We start from the raw sequence: 26,115 nt of genomic DNA, 5'->3' as shown, positions 1-26,115 counted from the left end.
AATACTAACACCAATGTGTTGAGCATATAAGATAAATAGATTACGAAAATATATCATGTGTGATATATTTTCAATATAAATAAGATATGATATAATATTCTAGTTTTTATTTAAACCTTGGTAAAGTAAAGGGTACTTTAGTCAATTAAAAAATACTACAGTAACAAAATTTACCACGGATTACTTGGTAGATAAAGCCAAGAACAAAGGAGGCAACTTCAGAAAATTACCATTTACCAGAAGAAAACCCTAGCTAAAGTTTTTAGTTTTTACGCTCCTTCATCCTTGCCTAGTTTTCGTAGACGATGGGCGGAGGCAGTAGAGTCGGCGGCGGCGGCAAATCAAGCGTAGGAGGGTGGTTGTCACGCTCCCGATTATTCCGAGGTTACAGTTTTATAATTTTTCTCTTTATTCTCTATATGATTTCATAATTGTTTTGCTTTGTATGATCATCAATTTGTTTTATTTTCCGTTTAGATTAGCTGGATATGAAATTATGAAATGAGGTCTCGTTTAGTCTTAGAGGTGAGCAAATTAGGTTTCGGGCGGATTTCGGGCTGAAAAGGCGGGTGGTTGGGCCCGGTGGTTTAAGACTCGGGTCGGGTATTTCGGACCGAAAGTACAAAAGGCCCGGTTGCAAGGGTCGTCCGGGGTTTAATATTGTCTGGTCATCTAGATTCTGAGTTGCATTTTCATGTAGTTCGCTCTATGACCACTTACAGAATCTTCAACTCTCTGAACTTTTTGTTTGCACCTTTACTACTTGGAAGGCAAAGGTACAAAAGCTGGTAATTTGGGGACTCCATAAGCCGTTTCCCAATATTTAAGGCGCACCAGCCTTTTGTTTTCAGTGTCTCTGATGAACTCGGGGACTCCATAAGCCGTTTCCCAATAGTCACATATCGATTTCAATCACCTTCATTAAAGTTTGCTTTGGTTGTCCTTTACCTTTCACCTTCCTCTATCCGATCCTTTCCAATTTTCAAGTCTCCTCATCCAAATTCATAAGATTGGGGCCTTATATAATAAAACAAAGAACAGCCTATTCAGCTATGTAATTCCTCACCCAAATTCCGTTATGCGGGCGAACAAAGATTGTTCTAATTTATGTTTATCAATGCTACATTTTATCCTTATTCCATAACTAACATATGATAAACAGTTTGTATCCTGTACAAGTATGAAAGCCTTAGTTTGTGATCTGATTAACTTCTGCAATGTACACCCTCTTTTCTTTGTTAAGTTTCATTATCTTCACTGAATTGAGTTGAAGTGGCCTGACCCTTTTTTTTTTTTAATTGTTATTAGGGATCACACAGAAAGTAACTTTTATATGAGTCAAATTGTGAAAGAATTCAAACTGACGTTGCTTCAATTTGATAGCACTTTTATGTAGAATTGCATGTCAATCTGTGATTTTGGTTGAGGAAATGAGGCTTATATGATTTTTTTTAGGAAAAATGGAAAACAATAATCCCACCTTTGGGTGGTATTCTGTTATGGACTGGTTTTTTTGGGCAGAAAATGTGTAAAGATGGTGTGTGATTGTGGTGAATAGAAACGGCAGAAATAAGGAGAAAGTAGAGGATTACACTAAAATATATTATCTTGTTCTGGCTACTTCAGTGCGCCCCTTGATATGGATCAGTTTTTGGGTGGATTTCAATGACAGGAGTTTCAAAGGTTAACTCCCCTTAAAAATATCAATTTTTTTCTGGTTTAATTAAATAAACAGAACTTTATAGTGATTTATTTACAATTTTAAGTTTTTAAACTACACAAGTTCAACTTTAACTACACAAGTTCAACTTATTAGTAGAATTAAGTTGTTTTATGGAATGATTTATAATTGATTCCAAATTATTAACATTGGAAATCTTGTACCATGTTTTCAGGATAAGACTAGGAGCATCTTTTTTTGTCCTGATTTGCAACCTTAATTTTAGTAGTTAAACACGTTAATCATTCTTAGCTGATATGATTGAATGGTGCTGAGGCGAGAAACATAGATCTATTAGAGTTGCATTGGTTAGGTACAATCATACAAAGATGTTGTGATGTTGGGGTAGGAAGTTGTGGTGGCAGGGGTTGAATTTTTGATGAGGGTGGTGCTGTACAATTACAGAAGATGTGAGCTGCAAAGATATTGATTATATTTTATAGTTTTAAGCTTTTTAAGAAAAATGAATATCTAAACCAATGAAAACTTGACAAGTGCTACAATTAACTTGATATATCGGTTACCATAGCTTAGCAACAGGTAAAAGGCTTGTTTTATTAAGATTGAAGTTAAAGGTAGGATTATTTTGAAATTAAGTAAATGTGGGACTATTTTGAGAAGACCACCCAAAGGTGGGATTATTGTTTTCCATTTTTCCTTGTTTTTATTGCTCAATTATGTCACAAATTTTCAGAATATTGTCCCAACTTTCTTTTCGCTCAATCATGTATTGTACTCTTGTTTTACCCTATATCATGTATTGCTCAATCTTCATACTCTTCCTTTCAATGAAAGTCCTTTCTCACGTTATTTTACTTGGCCTTGAAACAGCATTGAAGCTTGGAGGACCAGGCTACTGTAAGTCGAAATTTTTTCCATTGTTTCTCTTTTATGTATCATATTTTATAAATCATGGGGCTCAATTATATATATGGGTGCTTTATTATTTTATGATCATTCTTGGAAGCTCAAGTATCGTTAGGACATAATTTGACTGAACTAAAACAAGGCCTAACTCGAAACCACATCTTAAATACAAGCATTACAAGCATTATTGCAAGAAAGAGGCCAGGACATGATATACACTAATTACTGTTAGACTAACAAACATGCTTGGGGAGCAATCTTCTTCCTTGAATGATGATGAAAGTCTATTGGAAGGAGATGAGCACACTTGCTCTTGTTGCGAACTTCAAAGAAATAATATAAATACTACAACTACAACAACAAAGCCTTGATCCCAAAATAATTTGGGGTCGGCCAGAAATGATGAATCAATATAAAGAATGTAGAAGGCGTCAGCATAAATTCTCTCCCTCAATTCTTCTCTGTTTAAAGCCATATTTTTATCGCAAAAATGATATAAATGTGCAAAGTTATAAATAATAATAATGTGAATGTTATGTTATTTCTTCCAGATCATCATGACATGCTTAAGCAAGTTGCCGTTTTACGGGGTTTATCAAGTGTTGAAGAGCTTTTAGCCTCCCTGGGAAAGCAAGAGAGTGGCATGTCAATTCAAGAAGAACTTGCTTTTCTGAACAAAGAGCTTGGGACTGCAGCAGTTACGCACTGGTTAGTAGCCCAGTCTTATTCTGGAAATAAAGGTCGTAAGAGGTGTGAGGATCTCTTCAAGACTTATATGAAGGTTTGTTAGCTTTGCCATATATATGCTCATTATGATTTTTATAATTCACTTTAATTTTGTAGAAAAATGAAGACTTCTAAAGATTTTGTCTATTGTTGTAGGAGGTTAAAGAGTATGGGGAACCTTGCTTCTCTACTGTATCTCGTTTGACAAAGTATTGTGATTATGAGCTTAAGGATTGCAAGGAAGAGAAACTATAATTTTTCTTCTATCGTTATGATATTTCTGCTTGATTCTTCTTGTAACTACTTCGTATTTATTACAGTAAGAGAACTAGTATCTATTTTATTTAACAACTAATAATCTATTTTTTGCACTTTTGTTTGGGTTTAAAAAAAATATTCAAATCAATTTGCAAACGCTTCATTATTGTTAATAACAATAAGAACTATTATTTTAATTGTAGTTGTTGTAACTGCTTTTATTGTTATTATTATTATCTCCTGCATAAATGATGCTCTTCGTATTACATATGTACTATCCATTTTTTTGGACCAAATTCCCTAAAAATTGTATAGCGACGGAGGGAGTATAACAATTTGTGTACGTACTGAAGCTAATTAGTTTGACATCTCTTATATTCTCTCTCTTTTGGTTTAACTATTACTTCAATTTATGGTTGTAAACTGTTTGGAATAAGACGAACAACATACTGATTCAATCATTGATCCATGTCGATTACATTCACATAATCTCATTCAATAGTAAGTGTATAAGACTTGGTCTTCGAAAAGAAAGATTTGCTCACATAATCTCATTCAATAGTAAGTGACCAAGTCTTATAGTTGCTCACATTCAATAGTAAGTGTATAAGACTTGGTCTTCGAAAGAGTACTCAAAATTATCTTGTAGAATTATACCGATGTTAGCACATCAAAAAATTTGAGATATTAGATTAAAAAAAACCTCAGGAAATATAGGATCAAATTGACTAGATTAATACTATTTGTAATTAAAGGATAAAATTCATATACTTGTAATAAATTAAAAGGAAACATTATTATTGCTATTGAAATAATAAAATTTAAGATTAATTTAATAATAAAAGCCCAACCATTCATTTCACTTCGTTAATAACTACATATTACATCAACAACCATAAATTAATAGATAAAACACAATAAACTTTTGAATCAACAACCAACACCATACTAGCTAGTAACTCTCTATGAAAAAAAACATACTTAGTAGTTGGGCGTAGGATACAATTATACTAAAACAACCCCTATTACTCATCATCTTCACTCTCATCACTCTCACTCTCATCACTCTCTTCATCCTCTTCATCTTCACTCTCCTCCACATTTGCTTTGCCCTTAGCTTTCTTTTCCTCATCAATCTTGTTGAGCAGCTCTTCTTGCTCCTGCGCATCTCCTATTGCCTCCTCAAGCATGTTGTTCACATCATGGTAGGATGCATTCGAACCCGAGACACCGAGCTTGCTTTTGAGCTTCTCAAAAGTAACATCTCCCTCGGCATACGCTTTTGCCACCGCGCCGGCTTTAAAGGTGTACTCGACTGTAGCACCCGCCATCGCCAATTTCGATGCTTTGTCCATAATATCATCATCAATATTTTCATTTTCTTGTTCTTCATTGATGTCTTTAACATCTTCTTCGTTCATGTCAAAATTATTTCACCTTTTGGAACTTTTGGATCAAAGTTTTTGATGTATTTGAGTTTGGTTATCTTTGATATAGCTCTTGAAGAAGACATTGTGATATAGAAAAGTTGTTTGGGTTGAAGTTAGTTCTGAGAATGGTTTTTAAGTTGAAGAGCAAGTAAGATAGCAACTTCAAGTAAGATAGCGTTGTTTGGTTTGTTATTTGGCTTGTGCTCTACTCTTTTTAAAGGGAAAAAACAAGTAAGATAGCAAACTTCAAGTGTAATTTGCATGTAGTAAAAAAGTACGTAGAACACATATTGCATGCAACTTTGGTCATGGTCACGCGTTAACATCCCCTCTACATTACTAACTAAATTTATTCCACATATGTAAGTCATGATATATAGTTTCTGAACTGCAGCACATATGTAAGTCATGATTACTAACTAAAAAATACTGAATGAACTAAATACCTTGAATGCAGATTTTGATTCAAGTTAAAAACAATAGATGCAACACTTAAAAGACGTACGCTGTCCTAAAACACATATTCTCCAAAAAGGCGGGTGTACGTTAATGTATTGTAAAACGGATTAAAATTATGTTAAAAGTATTTAAAGTTATCCTTTATACTGCAAAAGTTATAATTTTTCTATTAATAAATTTTATCTTACAAATAAACTTATAATATATTAGATTAATCATGTTAGTTTTTATAATATGTGACCACGTATCTATAAGAAATTACACATTAAAACAAAATTCAAAGCAACGATAAATTAAAAGTTACCCTTTAAGTGGTTAAAGTTACCATAAAAATAGTTAAAGTTACGCTCAAATTGATCGTTTTACAATAAATTAATGTACACCTGTTGTACACAAGACTTATTCGTCCCAAAAATTGAAAAAATGCAAGGAAATAATATTACATGATTATTTTATTAATCCTCATAGAAGACTTTGATCAAGAATTAAATCCAAAAATAAAATCATAAATATATACTAAAATAATTATTTTACAAAATTTGCTCTTTAAAATTATTGTATGAATACATATATGAAGTAGAGTACATTATATTTATAATTGGTCATTCTAAAAGCAAGCCACACAATTATGACACTATATAAAACAATGCCGGATAAAATAAAACTTATGTTTATACATAAAATTGATTTTTTTTTTAAAAACAAGTTAATTATATTAGGATTAATTGTGATATGGTGAAGGGTATGATTACTAACCTAAATTTGAGCATGAGTACCTAAAGGGTGAAGAAAAGTGAGTACTCAAAGGGTGAAAACCCTCAAATGTGAGTACCTAATTGTTAGCTTAGTCAGGAATGGTGTAATACATACTTGCTTCTACACTCATTTCCTTTTTTCTTGTTTTATTTTAGGTTTTTGTCATTCTCTTACACTATACGTTTAATTACCTACAGGTTCAAAGTTTAGCTTTAAGAATCTTAAAATTTTGGAATGGTTTGAAATAGTGGTTACAACTCCGCCTTTAACCCTTGTGGTCAGGTTGGAATTATCCTTATATCCCTCCTTCTCCCATTGTAAATAGAAATTGTAAATATGCACCCGCCTGAAAAATAGTACTCCCATTGTAGTTGATACTCACATTATGACATGTAAATTATACGAAGTACTAGTAAAAAATATAAATTATGACTTGCTTTATGGGTCCATTCTATTTAACTTAATTTTGCTTATTATCTTAACTTATTAATATTGATCCGAACTTATAATATACTTATTGAATTTTTTTATTTTTTTATTTTTTTTGAGAATGCAATACTTATTTTTACTTATTAGAACTTATCAGAACTTATTAGTATTGATTTGAAATTATTTGAACTTATTAGTGTTTCGAAGTTTTTTGATGTCCTGCGGGAGAGTTACAATTCCAAGATTGGTCTCTGGACTCCTGTACCTGCAAAATAGCGGAGACTTCGGGTGGGTGGAGTTCCGCCTCCAACGATCAAGTTAGAACGTGTATGGAGTCTGTAAAAAGTGCGGAAAGTGAAGTATTTTCTCGGATTTCGAGAGAATATCTGCAATTAATGATTGCTCTGTTTTTTGCGTATATTTCTGAATGTGTCCCATGATGGGAACATCTCTCTATTTATAGGGTCTTGAAATGTGTGCCGCCATCCTAGGTAACGAAAACTTAGGAATGGAGGGCTTCCTCGGGAATTGGGCTAGAAAAGCCGTCATTTTACCCAATCATTGGGTATGCCACGTGTCAGCATGGGATTGGTTCTCTGGAAACCTCTCCTGAGAAATCTCTCTAGTAAACCCACCGCCTGCTTATTAATTTGTTTAATTTTGTTTGCAGGGCAACACGTCCAGGTCCTCTCCTGCTTCCCAGCCGGACCCCAAAGTCCGAAAGCAGACGGCTAGGGACGTCTCCACACCTGGGAATGCCAGGCGGCCTTCTGCTGAGAAGCAGAACAGGAACCCCCCCCCCTAGAGGGGTTAGGACGCCTGTTACCCCGGCGACCAGCCGGCCTCCAAGGGATACCAAAGTTAGTTGCCTTTCTTTTTGTGAATTTGATTGAAGGGCCGCCTGTTTTATGAGAACCAGGCGACTTGTTTTTCGTGTTTTGACTGAATTTAACCAATCTATTTTTTTGCAGGCGCCCCTGCTGAGATTGACCTGGTCCAGATGGCCAGGACTATGCTGCGCTCCATTCCTACTGAGGAGAAGGACCATGTGCCAGGAGTCGGCACCCTGAATTTGGAGGCCATCCTGGCTGAGGTAACTTAGCACTTTTTAATGCTTTATTGGTTTAAGCCGCCTGTTTATTTGACGCCTGGTGTAACTGACGCCCGCAGACTATGCTCCGCGTGCAAGGGCTCTGTCGGCCCATTAATGAGAAGAACCGAGAGGTAAATTCTGCCAAGGCCATGACCGCCTCTGATTTTGACAAGGCTATGTTCCAGATAGCCCAAAATGAAATCTTGACGATTGACATCCTTTATTCTCAGGCGTCAGCCAATTTGTAGGTCAAGAAGGACCTTGAGGCGGCCAGGGCCAAGATTCAAGAGCTGGAGCATTCCTTGGCGGCCCTTAGAGAGGAGATGGAGCCTCTCAGGCAGGCGGAGAAGGAGGAGGAGAGCCTGCGTAGGCGCCTTACCAAGCTGAAGAGCCGCCTACAGACTCAAGAGGCGGACCTTACTGCTCAAATTCAAGCTCAACTGTCGGAGGCGGAGCAAAAGGACAAGGAGGTCCTCGTCCAGGACATGAATGATGACTATATGGCCATCATGAAGAGTTCCTGGGCTGCTCTACTCCCTAATTCCAACTTTGAAAAATGGGATAAGCAGTTCGCCACCTGTTCTGACGCCTACAATGCTGAAATTCTTGGTCAGATAGACGATGAGGAGGCGGCCGAAGAGGAGGAGGAGTCATCTGACTCTTCTTTTGAGTCTGAGCAGGAAGGCGAGGCGGCAGGGAGCCGAGGTAGGGGGAGCCAGCCTAGGAGGAGCCGCCCCAGGAAGGTCCTGCGTAGGAGGAGGCGACTGCTGAGAAGGACCAGGCGCCAGTTGAGGACTTGCCTCAGACGCTTGCTAAACTTGACCGCCCTCCTTCTGCTTAATTAAGCTATGCTTTATTTTTTCTATTTATACGGCCTGCGTGCCGTTTTTTTCTTTTACCCGGCCAAGGGGTCGGGGTTTATTGACGATTCTCAATTCGTCAGTCGGCCTTTTGGCCGACTGTTTTAATTAATTAATCAGCCGACACTTTTGGTCGATTTTCATTACTTTGATTGTGTTTTGATTTTTTGCCATTTTTTCTTTGAATATGGTAAGCCTGTAATACAGTACATAAAAGTTGCACAAAGTAATATGGTAATTTATCATCTGACTGAAATAATTTAGTAATATAAATTAACTTAAAGCTTAAACTTAAATCTATAATCCAGTACTAATGGTGATCCATAAAAATTACAAGCTTTTAGTTAAAATAACTAAGGGCAAATTAACCACAAATATTGAGTTACTATGTAGAGATCCGAATATAAGCTTAAACATAGCCTAATACTTGGTTAAGCTACATCCACCAAAAACGCATGTCCTAAAACGTACACCTAACCTGGTCAAGAACACCTAAGTCATTTCTAGAGCACATCTAAAGCATTTCAGAATTCAGATGGACCCGTGCACCATTCCATGCTTTTCCTCATTAGTAACTCATTATCAAAAGTCACTTTGTCACCCAGACCAATAGTGTCGCAATCCACCAATTGTGCCTGCTTCCGTTTAACCTGATTAATTTGATTCCAAAAAAGTAAATGCAGCAGCTACTTGTATTACAAAGTTAATATTGAAAGGCATGTATAATGAAAAATCATAACAGGATATTTACTGGAAGTATATCGGGAGCAGCCACATCAGGGGCTACAGGTGAGTCTGCACCATCATTCCTTCGTTTTCAGCATCATTTGGTTCCTACATTATCAGCAAAACAACTAAATGACAAACAACCACTAGCTAAATTACAGATATCGCAATAAGTGTAAAAAACATAAAGATTGCTGCCATATTTTAGCCTTCTGCTGTTTTGGTTTTTTGTAACCTATATCAGCTAAACCTTTGTTACTTGAACCTTTTGGCCTACCTCGAGGCTTCTTCGGTGGAACCGGGTCCTTAACAGTAGCACCAATTTCCTTTACATTTTCTACATGAGTTGGTTTCTGAACAGCCAAGGCTGTACCACTGAACCCTGCACTCGCAGATCCCTGAAAATCATTCGGGAAATTTAGAGCTATGGTTTGCTCAAGCTTCGTCTTCCTACACTTATCAACATCCAACCGCAACTGATTAATTGAGTCTATGACCATTTGTACCGTCTCATCATTCACCATGGCCGCCTCTTCACACAATGGCTCAGCAACTTTCAATAGCATATTGAACCGTTTCACATGAACAACTTCGGATGGATCATCAGCAGTTACCTTCACCCTTGTATGTTTGCGCATTATGTCCTTTTGCCACCGGCTTACAATATATCTCTCAGGCACATCAAGCACAAAATTCCGATCTAATATACTGATGGTGTGTTTACACATAATACCATGTGTTTCAATTTTCCTGCAATTACAACATACTTCCGTTGTTTCGGTGTTGAAGGTAACACAATAATACCTATGCCGATCAGTAATTACCTCCTCACTCTTACCAGGTGGAACAAGCCACACTCGGTCCTCAAGAGTGTACTCAATTATATTGTCAGAAATTACTCGCTCACCTCTATCATACACATACATCATCCTCGAAGAACATTCTGTCTGGACTTCTTGAAATTTTGTGTCCGTAGCTTTTGAAAGACCTTCTCCGTCTTGAAACCACTCACTAACCTCCTCAAGTACTTTGAACAGTAAGCATCTGCATTGGTTTCATCACGTATCCGCTTATCCATGGCCCTACGATACTTGTGAGGGAATTCAAACAGCTTTGTATGTCGAGTAAGAAACCCGTCAAAAAAGCTATTAATGCTCTCAACCCTTTGCGTAGTCTTCATACTGGACCAAAAATACTCCTTCATATAGGCCGGCACCCACATATGTCTCTCTTTAAACAGCCTAGTAAGCCATTCATTTTTCTCAAGCTTGTACTGAGACATTAGCGCACACCAACGCGTTTCAAACTCATCAGTCATAAAACTCTCACATATGACCTCCTTCAATTTGGGTTTGAATTCTGTGTACCTGATTGTTAAAATAAAGTTATATAGCACATAGGGTTTGATCAAAATTCAGATTAACGCCAATACTTTGTGACAGAGTAAATTAAATCAATATTTCAGATTTTCATTCCACATAAACAAGTAGGTTTAATTAATAAGTTTATGATAATTATAAGTGACATTTGCTTTAGAATTATATGGACAAAACTAGCATGCAAACCGTTTTGAAAACAAATGTATCTTAGACACATCACAAGTCGAAGTAATCACACAAAGCATCATAAAATTAGAAACCTGATCAAGCATTCTAAAAAGAGTGAAGTTTACTAACCCTACCAAGTTCACAAATTAATTATTATTTAATGGTAGTTCTCCAATTGCAGAATAAATGGATGCAAGTTCTGCCTCGAAATCATCAATATATAGCCAGTTGTAGCTGAGCTGTAGAGTGGTTAGCCACATCAACTCTTCTCGTGTATACTTCTATGCATTCTTGTTCAAGCTCAACTATCATCTTATTCAGTTATCCCTATTTGTTTCATGCTTGCCCATTTCATCCTATACTATACCATCTAAATAAAATAGTAGGCAAAAAAGAACAGAGTTCCGTTTCATCCCATATCATCTAAATAAAATAGTTGGCAAAAAAGAATAGAGTTCCATTTCATCCCATATCATCTACATTAAATAGTAGGCAAAAAAGAACAGAGTTAACCAACGATGAAAACAAGATAGAAATAGCATCCTAACCTTGAAGAGTTGAAGTGCAAACCTTAAAACAGTCATATCATCCAAGAATATTAATCCAAAAAAATAAAGGTCCAAGAATCAGATTGAGATTGACTATGCTAGGAAGGTTTGCAACAATGCCCCTTAAGCTTTTGTCCAATCTAATAACATTGACATCAGTCTTATTTTTAATTCTCATTTTCCATTATAAGATTAAGATCCTCTCTCGTTCTTTTACCCTTTATTACTGGAAGTTCAAAGCAATCACCACATGGTCACCTTATTAGTTCATCAATGAGCTTGATACTGACCTTTTTTCGAATTAAGTTGGAAACCCTAAATTACCAAATAACAATTTTGGAACATCTGAACCACAGAAGTTCATCTATGAGCTTGATACCCATCCCAACTTCTGACTTTTAAAAGTGTGTACAGGTTTCCTGCACAATCAAGTATTCGCCATCTTGCTGCTTCCTGCCTACAAACCAAGCCGTTTACTAAATCTCTGAAGCTGATTATTAAATTTCTTGGCGCTAAATTAGAATACACTTCACTTATTTGGCCTCATCCAAAACCTTATTAGTCATTCATTTACCCGATTTCGCTCAGAATCCAATTCTACAGCTACTTGAAAGAAAAGGGCTTAATTACACGTAAACAACACCAATCAAACTCACCAAAATCCCACTTTCTAAAGCAAATGCTCAATAACTGAAATAGCAAACCAAAAAACTCGAGAAACATAAATAGCTAGTAAAAAAAGCATTAAAGGTGAGACTAACCTTACATTTTATAAGGATCAGCACCAGTGTATCTAGTTGGTTTCAGAATAGGAATCAAAACCTATGCAACATTCAAATCAGTGATTGCAAACTCAGTAACAAAATTCATCACCCAAATTATTCAAAGTAACAAACTAAAAATATAAAACAAAAATTAGCAAAATATATATATATATATATATATATATATATATATATATATATATATATATATATATAAGAAGGGCGGGGGGGATGAAATTACCCCTCGATTAACCTTACATAATGGTCGTTCACTGTTCATAAGCTCTACGACAGTCATTCTTTGTGTGTTCTCTTTTTATTTTCTATTGAATATATTCTAGTTTTGTGTTATTTTAATAATGATTCAAAAGGATAGGAAAGGAGAAGTGACCTATTTCACAAAAGAGCTCATTGACTTTCTGTGCTGTTTTAGCAAAAGTTTCACAGAAATGCAACCCATTTTCTTTTGCATATTCATAAGCAATCTGCAACAGTTATCAGTTTGATTAACTTCTTCCTGCAGTGCTCTTAAACCAAAACTTTTTCGGAAACTAAACAAAAATGTATTTGGTAATGTCTTAATCTTACTGAAACTGCAAATACAGTACAGTCCTCCTAAGAGACATGTAAGCAGTAAGTTTAATAACTATGACTCGTCTTACATGAGCCTCGAGAAAAGGACCTAACAATACTCACAATCCAAGCATTAATCAGAACACCTTATTCTAAATAACTGCCATTAATTTTACAGAGGCTATTTGACCTAGAGTTGGTTATGAGAAAAGTAAGTTCTGAAAATGGACTTTCCTATGTGTTTAAGTGTTATTAAGTAATGATAATAAATCAATCCAGGAATTAAGGCAACTGATGTTAAAGAGCCCCTAGACCTTCAAAATAGCGTTGTTGAGTTTTTTCTCATTATTCTCTCTTTTAAAGGTTATTTGAGAAACATATGTCCACACTTTAGCACTTATTGATAAGAAATGCAACAACATTACAAGGTTACATATTATTAACCACCCTAACACACATGACATTTGGGATATCGTACATTTCCTTAGTACATGGATTTTTTTTTATTTAATCATTAAAGTTAATCTAAATGATTATATATATATCCTGTTATAATACAAGCAACAAAAACCAGCAGTTAAATAAAAAGAACTGAGGAGGAGGATACCCCTTAGTGTGGAGAAGACCAATTGCAGATTCAAAGGGGACGGTTAAGCAAAGGTATATTCAAATGTAAAAGGGTTCAAAAACCAGTTGAAGAGTTTAAGAATGGACTGTAAAGATTTAGTGCTAACCTGGAAGAGTCTGAGATTCTTTATCTCATGCCATTTGTAATTGTCTGGCGGCAAAATTGCAGTTTCATTCTACGTTCTGCTTGATTTTTTAATAAGATTCCTACAAAATCACATTGATAGAAAGTTAAGTATATGACTTAAAAACCAAAACAAAAAATATTCTCAAAGAAATATTAAATTTGCATTCTAAAAACGAACTATAGACCCAGTAAATTATCGCCATATACAACTATGACCAAACATAAGAAAATTTAACCAATCCTACTGAAATTGTTCTTTAAAACCTCAGTTACTCCAGCAATAACACAAACTATGCAACCAGATATTGCAAATTACGTTCAACAAAGCAATAAGGGTCTTGCTTTGTTAATTGAAGTGTGCAGCTACAGTCTACAATGGAACCATACATTGGAATTCGACCAAAATGAAAAAGCTTAATTAGTAAATTAATAAACAGAAAAGCTACCTCAAATAACCAAAATCTATATAGATTGCATCTAAATACCAATCACCTGCTATTTGCAACCCATCACCACTAAAATCGAACATAACCGCTACCAATCACCAAAAGTTAATCAATACAAAACTAAATTTAAAATCCATCAATCAATGATAACCACTATCAATACTGAATGAACTATTCACCAAAAAAAATACTGAATGAACTAAATACCTTGAATGCAGATACATCGAACTCACCAACACCTTCACCAGAAACACTACGCTGAACTGCAAGCAACATAAACTACAATCATCAGAACCGAATCCAAACATAGTTTCTGAACTGCAGCACAAGATACGACTATAGAACAATCAACACAATTTCTTAATTATTATAAAATTCTTTACTAAATAAAACCCCAAAAGTAAATGACCGAAGGAGAACTCAACAAACTCGTAATTAATAAATGATCAGAATAACTCAACCAAAAGTAAGATAAAAAATCAACTAAATAATCAGAAATCAGATTAACTCAACCAAAAGTAAAAAGATAACAAAAATTTGATAGAGTTTATGAATTGTGAAATCAGAATTTCCATTTATTAAATCAGAATTTCCATTAGTAAAAATTCACACTTATTCAGTACGAGTAATTACCTCAGCAATAATGGAAGAAAGGAAGCTCAGAACACGCTTCAATGGAAAACTCAGATTGACCTTCAATGGAAGAGCGAAAAAATCTTAAAAGCAAAAGTGGAAAAATGGCTGGACAATAGCAGAGGAGGAAAGAGAAAGAGAGTAGGAAGAGAGAGAAAACGGAAATGAATGAGTGATGGCAAGTGAATTCAGGAAAAGTAGGACTGACCGCTGAGGTAGAAAGCAAAGGAATTCAAGATCCAATGGCAAGACCGCAAATAACATCCCAAGACAAGGACAAAACCGTTCGCACACTGCCCTACTGTTCATAAGGAACAGTTCTGCTGATCTTCTCACTTTTTAAAGAGTGTAGATTAAATTTGAATTTTGGATACAGTGGGAAAAGATTCGTTACACCAAGTAAATCAACAAGGGACAACTTCCCTTAGCCAAAACTCCTACACAGTCAACACTTAGTCAAAACTTGATCAGAATCAACAGGTCTTATAAACACAACATCCAAAAAAAGAAGCAAAAAAGTAAAGGACAGCTGCAATCATATGTGAGAGTGTACAAAAACATAACAGACTTACATTGAGCACTTGCCAAGTTATTCGGGAAACTTCCTGGTTATATGCCATATACACCACCGATGCCTAGTACCAGGCATCACCTCAGCTAGCAGTTTCCTCATGGCAGCCGCTTGGTCAGTCAATATGGCTACAGGAGCCCTATTATTCATGCTAGCCAACCACTACTTGAAAATCTAAGAAAACGTATCTGAATCTTCACGAGATTCCAACGCACACCCAAGCAAAATTGTTTGCCCGTGGTGGTTAACTCCAACAAAATTAACAAATGGGAGCTCGTAATCATTGGTTAAATAAGTTGCATCAAAACAAACAACATCACCAAAGTCATCGTACGCCGCACGACTAATACATCCTTCAGCCGCCCTTCTACATCAAGCCGTGGAGCATGAAAAAAATTGTCATTCCCTGCTTGCATCTTATCAAAATATTCCATCATAGCCACAGCATCACCCCCGACCATCTTTAACCTTCTAGCCTTATAAACCTCATGCTGTAAATCCTTGACAGTCAACGGCATTTCCCTCTCCGTTCCCAAGCAACTATGTATTTGTGTAACAGGTACACCCTTGTCAAAGTAATTCAACAACTTCTTTCGAACGGTGGAGGTCATATGCTTCATACGATACTCCTTAACGAGCTTCGAGTTACTAGGGGACGGCTTGTGCCTCTCATGTTTCAATTTCACCCCCCCCCCTCACTACTCACTCTCCTTCTTCATTAACACTAGCATATACCATGGCAGGGCACTCACATTTTTTGGACGTCTCTTGCCACGCCCCAACTCATCCTCGCCTACTACACCATCTACAACTCCACCTGTACCTGAAACATCCATGGCCATAGCCCTTTTCTTAGCTTCTCTCCTTGCCCTTATATCAGGTCTACCCTAACACTCACACCTCCAAGTCGTGGCTATTCTCTTCTTCTTGTCCTTTGAATTTACTCCTTGCGCCTAGCAACGCCAAAACCAATCTGCTCAGCATAGTCCTTATAATAGGATTCGACATCTTGCCAGGTTTTAAATACCATACCAACTTGAGGTGGTTCTACCGTTGTAACAACAGTTATGTTATTGCTAGCAACAATAGTTTCGATTGTCTCAATTGTCTTCATAAGAGAAACATATTGACTTTCACTATACATTTCTGACTCATTGTTTTCTACACCCTCAAAGACAAATTCATCAAGTCCCTCAACCTTGTTGAAACCATTCCCAATCAATTTTACTCCACTACTCCTATCAACTATGTCAACATGCTCACTGCCCTGATTATAGATGGCATTTCAGGATGCCCATCACCCCTAACAACTCCACCTCTTTATCTGCTTCATTTATAAACCACAAACATGGTGTAAATAAGAAAAATTCCACACAACACAGAAAATATATTCAGGACAAAATCTCTAATACACTGAATTTAGGAATAGAATCGTAACAGCGACCATTAAAAAAAATCAAACGTATATAACAAAGCATCATAATTATTACCCAATCAACTATAGCTTAGCAGTTATAGTGGTAATTATTATCCCCAATGCCACTTCATTAGTCTTTTTACTGGTAATTATTTTAATAGTAATAAATTTCGAATTACAAAGAGGTCCCTAATCTGGTAAATCTAGCAGCAATTCAATTCTAACATTCAATTATATTGCAAAATTAAATCTTGTTGACTCTATACTCAAGCAACTAACTGTTAATTACACAATTAACACCTTGGTAGTAAAGCTACAACTACTAATTTAAAAAATTAATGCGCCTCTACTAAACAGACAAATATTAGTAACCAGGTTCATTGAAACAACATTTGCTTACCTTCCATTGATAACAAGTTCCAGCACAGATCTGAGACTCAATTGGCCGCTCTCACTTTCTCAGGTCTACAACATCCATTACCAGATGCAACAGTACAGAGCTTCACAGACCGGTGTCTACAGATTTTCGAGCTTCATTGACTTTGTAAATTTGCAATTAAAAAATGATGGGTGTGAAAAAAAAAAAGACAAGATCCGAGAGCTGTGAAAAAAAAAAAAAAAAATCCAAGAAAAGTTACATTAACGATGTTAAATGTTTATAGAGTTAACTCCATCAAACGGAGTCACTTTGGTTACACAATCATCATCTCAGCAAGTATAAAACAATTAAATAATCACTAAGCACGAATTCATAGCCACAAAATAATGAATATGTCATTTGAGATACAAAAAATTGTATCTTTATTTGAGGTACCGGGGGCCTCTTTCATAAAATATGCTTTTGGAAGGACTACCAATTTTAATGACAATGTAATACAAAAAGCCTTTGAAAAGACTCATACAATAATTAGAAATACGGCTATTTCATCAAATGTCACTCAGTACTTAAAAAATTCACCAAATGTCATCGTGTTTTTCAAAATTCACCAAATGTCACTGAGGTTTAGTACAATATCACCAAATGTCATTTTCGTTAGTTGACCGTCAATGTCCGTTAGTAGACCGTTAGTTGACTCCACCACTTGCCACGTGTCACCTTCTAATTGGTCAGTTTTTTAAAAAAAAAAATTAAACAAAAATTAAAAAAAAAACCAAAAATATTTGAAAAAATTAAAAAAAAATTAAAACTAACTATAAATTTTTTTTTAAAAAAACAACAACAAAAAAAAAAGAAACTCAGAGGTGGCCAGCCACCACCTCCTCCCTGTCGTCGAGCCCCCTGCCCACCCAAAACCCTAGCCACCACCACCCCCTGCCGTCGGGGCTAGCACCGGAAGGTGCGCCGGCTGCCGGCGACCCCTCCTCTATCCCGTCGCGACCCGTAACCCGCGAAACCCCACCCCCCTTCCTCCACCACCCCGAAACCCCACCCCCCTTCCTCTCCCTCTCCGTTAGTTCACAACCACGCAGCGAGCTTACCACACCAACTCCCACCAGCACCTGCCAACACCAACCACTGCATCTCAAAAGCCGACCAGCAGCAACTCCAATCACCACCAATTTTTGTGAAGAACCCTAAACAAATTGAATTGGGATTTTTTGTTTGGTGAAGCAATTCACAAAATTGTTTGCTCTAATTGATTGTATGTTGAATTGTGAACATTTTGGTACAAGTTTAAAAAAAATTGGTGAAAAAATGATGTTTCTCAAGCTTTCATGCGTGAGCTTCAACGGAGCTTCAATGGCGTTTTTGTGCGTTTGGGAAGAAGAAGGGAAGGGGAGAGGGCCGACATCGGCGGAGAAATGGCGGCGAGAGAGAAGGGGGGTGGGGTTTCGGGGTGGTGGAGGCTGGTGGCTGGGGTTCCGGGACTGCCGGCGGCTGGGCTAGTGGCTGGGGTTTGAGGTTCAGTTTTTTTTTTAATTTTTTGTTATTTTTTTTACTTTTTGTTATTTTTAATTTTTTTTAAAAAACGGACCAATCAGAAGGTGACACGTGCTAGTGGTGGGGTCAACTAACGGTCCACTAACGGAAATGACATTTGATGATATTGTACTAAACCTCAGTGGCATTTGGTGAATTTTGAAAAAACACGGTGGCATTTGGTGAATTTTTTAAGTATCAGTGGCATTAGTGAAATAGTCGTTAAAATACGTGCGACCAAAACTAAAACTTAAACCTTGCTACAAAGATAATGTTAACTAATTATATACAACCTCGTGATAGCAAAAATCTCATCTACTATCATTTCCTCGGTTTTTTCCTTGCATTGAAGTACTCTTTCTGATAATGGCAATTTGTCTGCAATTTCTCAACAAGAGCAATCTTTTCGATAGCATCAGAAGCAATCTTTTCAATTGGGGAAGACCCGAGACTGGAAGCACTTTCCACACCCCTATATTTTATAACCAAAGGACGTATCTCCTTCACAATATTTGCAGCTACTTTTAAACAAATTCACAGCATCATTGAGTGTCTCCTTTGATTTTTCTACCTGACCTTTACAATAAAGGTTCCTCACTTCATCCCACGATTGCTTACCACCTTTATAAGCTACTTCAAGTTCTTGAAATAATGAAGAAAGCTTATTAAAAGCAATTGCAAATTGTTTCCTTTGCCACATAGATTGTAGAACAGGTGGAGGGTGCATTGGGGGGGGGGGATAGATTCTCCATAATGTATCTCCAACACAGTTTCAAACCGCGATCAAGAAATACTATCAGAGCACATACTCACACTCGAATCACCATATGAGTTCTGATAACAAACATATGTATCTCCATTATAATCACAAATATCAAGAAGTACAACTGCATGTGTTGCCTCAACAGTTGAATTCACTCCTTTTTGGTCTACTATAACCTCCTTTTTCACTTCCATTTTACCCTCATAGACATACTCACCATTCATAGGGTAATCTTCCGTGATTTTAATCACGCCTACAACAGGAAACTCGACAAGCAACTCTCTCAAAAACCTAGTTTCACAGGGTATTGACTATTAAAATACTGAATTTTATGTCTATCCTGGTCATAAAGAGGCACACCAAAAATTTTAGCACTTTCCAATAGTTCACTTGGCCTCCATCTACAAAATGGATTACGATCAGGATTTCTTTGGATAAGCTCATCGGGCCATTTTTCATGATTTATATAGCAGATTCTTTGACGCAATGAAATTGGAACTTCAATTGATACTCTAGCTGTCTACCAACTACTGCAAAAGTACAAATATCGTTGCGTTGTTGATTGTGTGGCTGAGTTATTTGCACACCATTTTTAATGTAATGCTTCAAATGATAACGTGCAAGATAATTATGACGTTTAACCTGTTGCATAGAATGTATTTATAGCACATTATATAAAAGTTAGATTGAACAAATAATTCATATCATGTTCATAAAATATTAAAATTAACCTATGCAACTATCATATAATGAAAAACCTACTAATAATCTAAGTCCTAGCTTTCAATATATCATCTTTTTGTAATTGTGGCGTGTAAGGCAAGAGATAAAAGAAATAGAGAATAAGCCATAAATGATTCAGTCATTGCTAAGCAAAGAGAATTTGTATTTAGGGGCAGTCTTATAAATAGTAGCTTTTTCTCTTCGTCCAACCAATATTAATTTTATGTTTGCTCCTATCCTTTTTCCTAGTTCTTTTTCTCAAAAATATCCTCCTATTTGACTTCTATTCATCCAAAAATTCCAATAATATGCGATCAAGCTGCCAAAATCTTTAGAATGATATTAAGGTACATCATGACAATATGATTCTAATAGAAAATTAATGGAAGACATATATTGTCAAGTGTTCCCATACACTAATCCTAACTTACTCTCTTAAGTAATCTAGTAGACAAGTATTAAAAACATAGACAAACAATTTATGTCTTTATACTATATACTTACAGTTAATGACATCTCTCTAGTTACTAATAAATATAGTAAAGAAAGAATTGAACATCTTACATAATCATGCATCTCCAAAGCAGTGATAGTCATTCTCTTTTCCTCCGTGAGGGGATGTATGTGATGGGTTTTACAATCATCTGCATCGAAAAGGTTATCAAGCTCTCTTCTCATATTGACCAAGAGTATATTATAAAACAGTAGAAGAGACATAATTATAATACTACCATACAACAGCAAAGCATACCTTTACTATACACTACGTATACTTATAATGAAGAAAAAGCTGCTAATGATGTCCCTCCTAAACTCACCGAAGTCCATTTTTCTAAAAAGATTTAATGAATGCAGTTGTGTAATTGGGTTCATTCTTGACAAAGATACTCCAAATTATGAGCTGCTCAGTCATGCTTGTTCTTTATGTTAGACTACACAATCTCAGTGATGAATTCCATGTTGAACTTTACGATTGCAAGTTCTATATATAATATAGATAGATAGATTTTCTGCTCCAAATTTCCATCTACTAAGAGCTTCATACATAGTACTTCTAATGCCATTTTTTTCCCTACAATTTGCTCTCAACATTTATTAATCAATTTGAATCTCCTTCAATTTTAGTTAAATATTTGCTATCCATCTATCACAATTCAACATATAATTCACTTTGCCATGATTAATATATGAAAGAGCTATTATTTCATATTTATCCTTCTTGGGCTATCTTGCCTAAATTGCTATAGTGAGATACAAAGGTGATCAATTACGGGATTTAGCTGAAAATTATAAAGACAATTTTATAAAACTTTTTGAAGGACAAAAAAAAGGGATTATATGCTCATGGTTTTTCCAGTTGTACTTATACTAATGACTGAGGATAAAAAAAAATAAAAATAATAATAATAAAATAAAAAATAAAAAATAAATAAATAAAAACAGCTTAGTCGTTTCATATCATTTGTTGTAGCATTAACCATTATTAGTGAGTTCAATTATTAAAACACCTTATGGAAAGAAAAAAAAAACAGAATTTAGTAAGAGTGCATTGTTAGAGTTATTTGTTTGTAAGATCTATTTTTTATGAGAACAGCTATTAGCTTCACATAATAGAATCACTTGAAATAAAGACTTGTACTAAACAACTTCAGCATAATTAAATTATTGCTTTAATAAATTAATGAATAAAAGTGAGCATACCAAACTAGTTCATTTGAAACTTGCAATCAGGCTGCTAGGAAGAAAGCTACTTAAGAGACGTAAAAGATTGTAATTCAAATATTTTAATGTCTACCAAATTGAATACAATTAACTCCAACTAACCTGTTCAAAGTATGGTGAATGTTTCCCCTTTAAGGAAATGACAACACTGTCCTTTCCATCTACACCTTCAACCTTGTCAACCGAGCAAGACAAACATGTGCATGAGCCTGACAAACTAAACAAGAAGTAAATGCAAGATCAGAAATAACACAAGCCTGTCGAAAAAATGCACGATCAAGCCTATAGAAAAAAATGACTGAATTATAACCCTAGTCATAGTGAGAGCAAGCGTAACACTTTGATGCATCATAGACTGTAAGTTAAGTTGCTGAATTAGCATATAGCTAGTAGAAGAAGAATTTCTTATAAATCAATTGGATTGTATGAGATAAGATGAGATCTTCAATATGCGTTCTATATATGGGGTGTCCCTTTACAACAATAATCTCTAATTCATAAGTTTCCACAAGTAATGGTCAACTAAGTTTAGAGTGCAAACTTCAGAAGCAACCACTATTGCCCCAACTAGGCTTACAATTGATGTCAAGTCAAGAATAGTTTGTTTTAACTTCAACTTTGGTTTTGTCAATTAAACTGAAACTCTTATAACTAAAACCTCTGTGTAGTTGACTAATAGGTTCAGAATCTCCTGTAGTAACTTGTCATTCCTCATTAACATTTGATTAAGGCAACAACAAAAAGATGAACAATTAAATTACACACAATCACCACAAGTTTACTGAGATGGACATAGCAAATAACAATTAAATATTAAATAGAAGGAAGCAAAGATAGAGCACTAGTGTAGCATATAATCTAAGAGCGAATTAGAGCAAGGTAAGATCCTCACATGCCATTACCAAAATCTTCATTAATAATTTCTTTGATGCTCTCACCAAAATGCATGGCTGCTTCTTGCAATCTATAGACATAGTAGAAATTAAATTAAAACAAATAAACAATGTCATAATAATTAATGAGAGAATCGCAATTACTCTTCATGAGAAACGGGTTTTGTTTCTCTAGTGGCATATTTGCAATTTTTTCCAACTATTTGCATTGTTGTGCTGCTGTGCAGACATATGTGGGGACATGCTTAGTTGGCAAAGGTAGCTGAGTGAGATGGATGTCGTTAATTTTATCAAACGATTCCAATTAGGACACGCAGTAAAAGAGTAACATATTTATGTTACATTAAAGCTTCTCTCTTCTCTCTGTGAATGGCGAAGTGCGTATTCTGAGGCGGTTTTCAGATCTCATGGTCGGTGGAAGTAGAGGTTAGTGAATTTGTCAATTTGTGTAATATTTTTTTTGTTTTGTCGGGATTCAATTGATATTAGTGATGTGGTAGAAATAGCAATTATTGTTTGGTGTGGCTTGAATTTAATCAATTGCGGTTTTGTGTCGCTTGAATTTAACCACTAGGTTTTCAGTGGCTTGAATTTAATCATTTGAGGTTTGTTTCTAGTGAGTTCGCGGATTCTGTAAACATTTTGTTGTGTAAAAAGAACGGTTTTTTCTTCGATTGATTAGTCATAAATATATTTGCTGATGTTTTTTGGTTGGTTCTGTAAGTACTGGAATGCTTTATTTACATGGTGTAAAAACTTCTGAGTCTTGGTTGTTTTTGTTTGTTGCAGTAAAGTGTGTGTTAATTTTTTTGTGTATATGGGTTAAATTATTTGATGAGAATTATGTTGTTAGTTTGTTTACCTAAAATAGTATGGTTTGTATGGTTTGTTAGCTAAGGAAACAGGGTGTCATGGATACTAATATTTTGGAGACATGGAAATGCAACTGGTAAGGGTGGTGTTGTTGATCGGGGTAGCGGAGTTAAGATTAGGAGTAGTGTTGATGTGGAGGATTTGGAGGGTGATGGCATAGAAGAAATTGTAGTTGAAGATACCTGTGGTAACACTGATGGTGTTACTAGGCATGTGATGTATTTATCCCCCATAAAAACAGTTCAAACAACACACACGGTTGTTGGTAGCAACCAAAAGACTGTAATCACTGTTGAGGAGCCTAAGGTAGGGATAGTATTTCGATGTTGGCAGGAAGTTGAAGCCTATTATAAGGAGTATCAGGTTAGGTTTGGAGTGACAAGGGTGCAGGGTGTAAATTCTATGATGGACAAGAGTATGACAATTGCAACCACATTGAAGTGTGAGTGTTGGGGAAGACCTGACATGAGGGCTAGGAGGGAAGCTAAGAAGAGGGGCAATGGGGGTTGGAGGTTCAGGTGGATTAGTTTATGGTGTTGTATGTGAGGATGAGTTAAGCGGATCGAAGAGGACTTCAAAAAAGTGTCAATGTTTGGCCCGAATTTATGCTAGTGTTAATGCAGACGGTGTTTGGGAGTTGAAGACTGTGCACTTAGTGCATAATCACTTTATTGATCCGATTCTATCCAAGCTTGTCAAGGAGTACCGCATGAAGCATATGACCACAAATGTAAAGAAGAAGTTGTTGGATTACTATGAGCAGGGGGTGCCCGTATGTCAAATACACGGGTGCATGGCGACCAATCGAAACGGAATAGAAAAATACTGTTAACTGGCAAAGATTTACAGCATGAGGTATACAAGGAAAGGCGATTGAAGATGGTAGGCGGTGACGCAGTGGCAATGATGGAGTACTTTGAGAAAATGCAATCTGACAACCAAATTTTTTTCCATGCACAACGTTTGGATGAAGAGGGGAGGCTTAAGGACGTCTTGTGGGTGGATGCAAGAAGCCGGGTAGCTTATGAGAACTTTGGGGATGTGGTTTGTTTCGACGCAACCTATCTTACAAATGAGTACGAGCTTTCGTTTGTGAACTTTGTTGGAGTCAACCTCCACGACCAATCTTTGTTGTTGGGTTGTGCTCTTGTTTCACATGAAGATTGTGATACGTTTGCGTGGATATTTCGACAATGGCTGACATGCATGAACAAGCGAGCTCCTAATGCCATTTTGACCGACCAAGCGGCAGCCATGTGGAGGCCCCTAGCTGAAGTCATGCCAAACACGATGCATCGTTGGTGCATATGGCATATCATGAGCAAGATCCCTGAGAAACTTGGAAAGTACGCACGGTTAGTCAAAATGCTTCCCAATAAAGATTTGGTATAGTTGCTGTGCAGTAACTGTGTGAATCTGAATATATTAGTGTTAGTATTCTGATCTGTATTGCTTTGATATTGAGGTGAAGTTGGCTTATATGTCATATTGTCATATCTGCTTAAGACTCAACTGGCAAATTTTTTTTATTGATTATTCAGTACAATTTGTCAAGAGTTTTCATTGTGTTTCCATAACCATAATCCTAAAATCATGTAAGTGCAAGCTAGGCTGATAATTCCTTCACTCCACACTACTTTTAGAGGAAGTCTAGGCTAGTAAGTAGTTACATTGGTGTTATCAGACCATATTGTGTCGTGGTCTCTTGGACTATTTCCTATTTATCACAGGTATTGTACTGTATTATCTATTTCTATCTCATATGGTAGCGTGTTTATGCAGAAGTGAATTTCATATTATGATCAAAGTTTCAGGATTTATCTTCGGAACTCTTATAAAGTTATAAATTATCTGTATAACAAAAAATTTTACAACTAATATCATTTAACTTGGATGTTCTGTGTGTTGAAAAGTGCTCATTGTTTGTGGCTGAGAAATTCAGGTTTGGCATATTTAATTTTATTTTTTTTTTGATTTTTGTTTTTTGTTTTTTTCATTAAGTTGTGCAAATCACCAACAAGGTGGGTTATCTATGAAAGATATTATCTACATTTCATCCTAACATAAACTTTGTTATATGTCATGATTTTGCTTGAATTTTTTGCAGCTACCAAGAATTCCAGAACCCTCTTAAGGAGGCTGTGTATGAGAGTCTTACCCCCGATGAGTTCCATGAGCGATGGGCTGCACTTTTTCTGAGTACAAGTTGGAGGACAACAAATAGCTGGAAAGCCTCCACAAAGAAAGTCGTATGTGGGTACCGCATACATGAAAGAGTTCTTTAAGGCCGGCATGAAGACCACGCAAAGGGTGGAGAGCATCAATCGGTTTTTTTGACGGCTTTGTGAACCATAACACCAAATTGTTTAAGTTCCCACAAAAATATTGCACTGCGTTGGGAAAAAAGGGTTCGTGATGAGGTTAGTGCAGATCAACGATGCTCCAAGTAGTTGAGGAGGTTGGTTTAGTGGGTTTAAAGTTGAAAAGTTATTCCAAAAGATATACACCGACTCCAAGTTTCAAGAAGTCCAAGCAAAGTGTTTGAGAATGATGTATTGCAACGTCCGAGAGGAGAAGGTTTTATCTGAAACCTAATTCAGTATAAGGTGGAGGATCGTGTTTAGATTGTACTTTCTTGGACTA

The 26,115-nt window shown here is 36.0% G+C and overlaps 4 protein-coding genes across 6 annotated transcripts; 2 read left to right on the top strand and 2 right to left on the bottom strand.

Moving 5' to 3' along the window:
* The first annotated feature begins 220 nt into the window (after nucleotides 1–220).
* On the top strand, nucleotides 221–3,654 carry LOC110682717. Its single transcript, XM_021859043.1, has 4 exons — nucleotides 221–384; nucleotides 2,552–2,578; nucleotides 3,139–3,368; nucleotides 3,470–3,654. Exons 1-4 carry the CDS (start codon nucleotides 306–308, stop codon nucleotides 3,566–3,568), a joined length of 435 nt encoding a protein of 144 aa, XP_021714735.1. The 5' UTR covers nucleotides 221–305; the 3' UTR covers nucleotides 3,569–3,654.
* Nucleotides 3,655–4,596: 942 nt separating this feature from the next.
* On the bottom strand, nucleotides 4,597–4,992 carry LOC110682714 (FK506-binding protein 4-like). Its single transcript, XM_021859041.1, has one exon. It carries the CDS (start codon nucleotides 4,990–4,992, stop codon nucleotides 4,597–4,599), a length of 396 nt encoding a protein of 131 aa, XP_021714733.1.
* A 3,853-nt stretch (nucleotides 4,993–8,845) lies between these two features.
* Nucleotides 8,846–14,670, bottom strand: LOC110682715 (protein FAR1-RELATED SEQUENCE 1-like). 3 transcript variants are annotated; one of them, XR_002503448.1, is made up of 7 exons: nucleotides 14,590–14,670; nucleotides 14,164–14,219; nucleotides 13,491–13,590; nucleotides 12,181–12,241; nucleotides 9,602–10,691; nucleotides 9,350–9,432; nucleotides 8,846–9,248 (listed from the first exon to the last, which is right to left on the bottom strand). XR_002503448.1 is itself a non-coding variant. In XM_021859042.1 (6 exons), the coding sequence occupies exons 5-6, from the start codon at nucleotides 10,251–10,253 to the stop codon at nucleotides 9,422–9,424; spliced, it is 663 nt and encodes a 220-aa protein (XP_021714734.1). In that variant the 5' UTR covers nucleotides 10,254–10,691; nucleotides 12,181–12,241; nucleotides 13,491–13,590; nucleotides 14,164–14,219; nucleotides 14,590–14,670; the 3' UTR covers nucleotides 8,846–9,421. The 3 variants fall into 3 exon arrangements, 1 of the variants encoding a protein (XP_021714734.1); XR_002503449.1 differs by having other exon boundaries at nucleotides 8,846–9,432; nucleotides 12,186–12,241; XM_021859042.1 differs by having other exon boundaries at nucleotides 8,846–9,432.
* An 8,298-nt stretch (nucleotides 14,671–22,968) lies between these two features.
* Nucleotides 22,969–25,721, top strand: LOC110682713 (protein FAR-RED IMPAIRED RESPONSE 1-like; the record flags this gene model as incomplete). The annotated part of the gene is made up of 6 exons (XM_021859040.1): nucleotides 22,969–22,976; nucleotides 23,324–23,392; nucleotides 23,505–24,010; nucleotides 24,096–24,244; nucleotides 24,322–24,827; nucleotides 25,580–25,721. Coding segments are annotated over exons 1-6 (1,380 nt in total), but the record flags the coding sequence as incomplete, so codon positions are not given.
* Nucleotides 25,722–26,115: the final 394 nt, after the last annotated feature.

The sequence above is a fragment of the Chenopodium quinoa genome, unplaced genomic scaffold (genome assembly GCF_001683475.1).
Source record: "Chenopodium quinoa cultivar QQ74 unplaced genomic scaffold, ASM168347v1, whole genome shotgun sequence".
In the NCBI taxonomy this organism is placed as follows: domain Eukaryota; kingdom Viridiplantae; phylum Streptophyta; class Magnoliopsida; order Caryophyllales; family Amaranthaceae; genus Chenopodium; species Chenopodium quinoa.
Note: the sequence above shows the minus strand (reverse complement) of the source record. Positions and strands in the feature narration are given on the sequence as shown.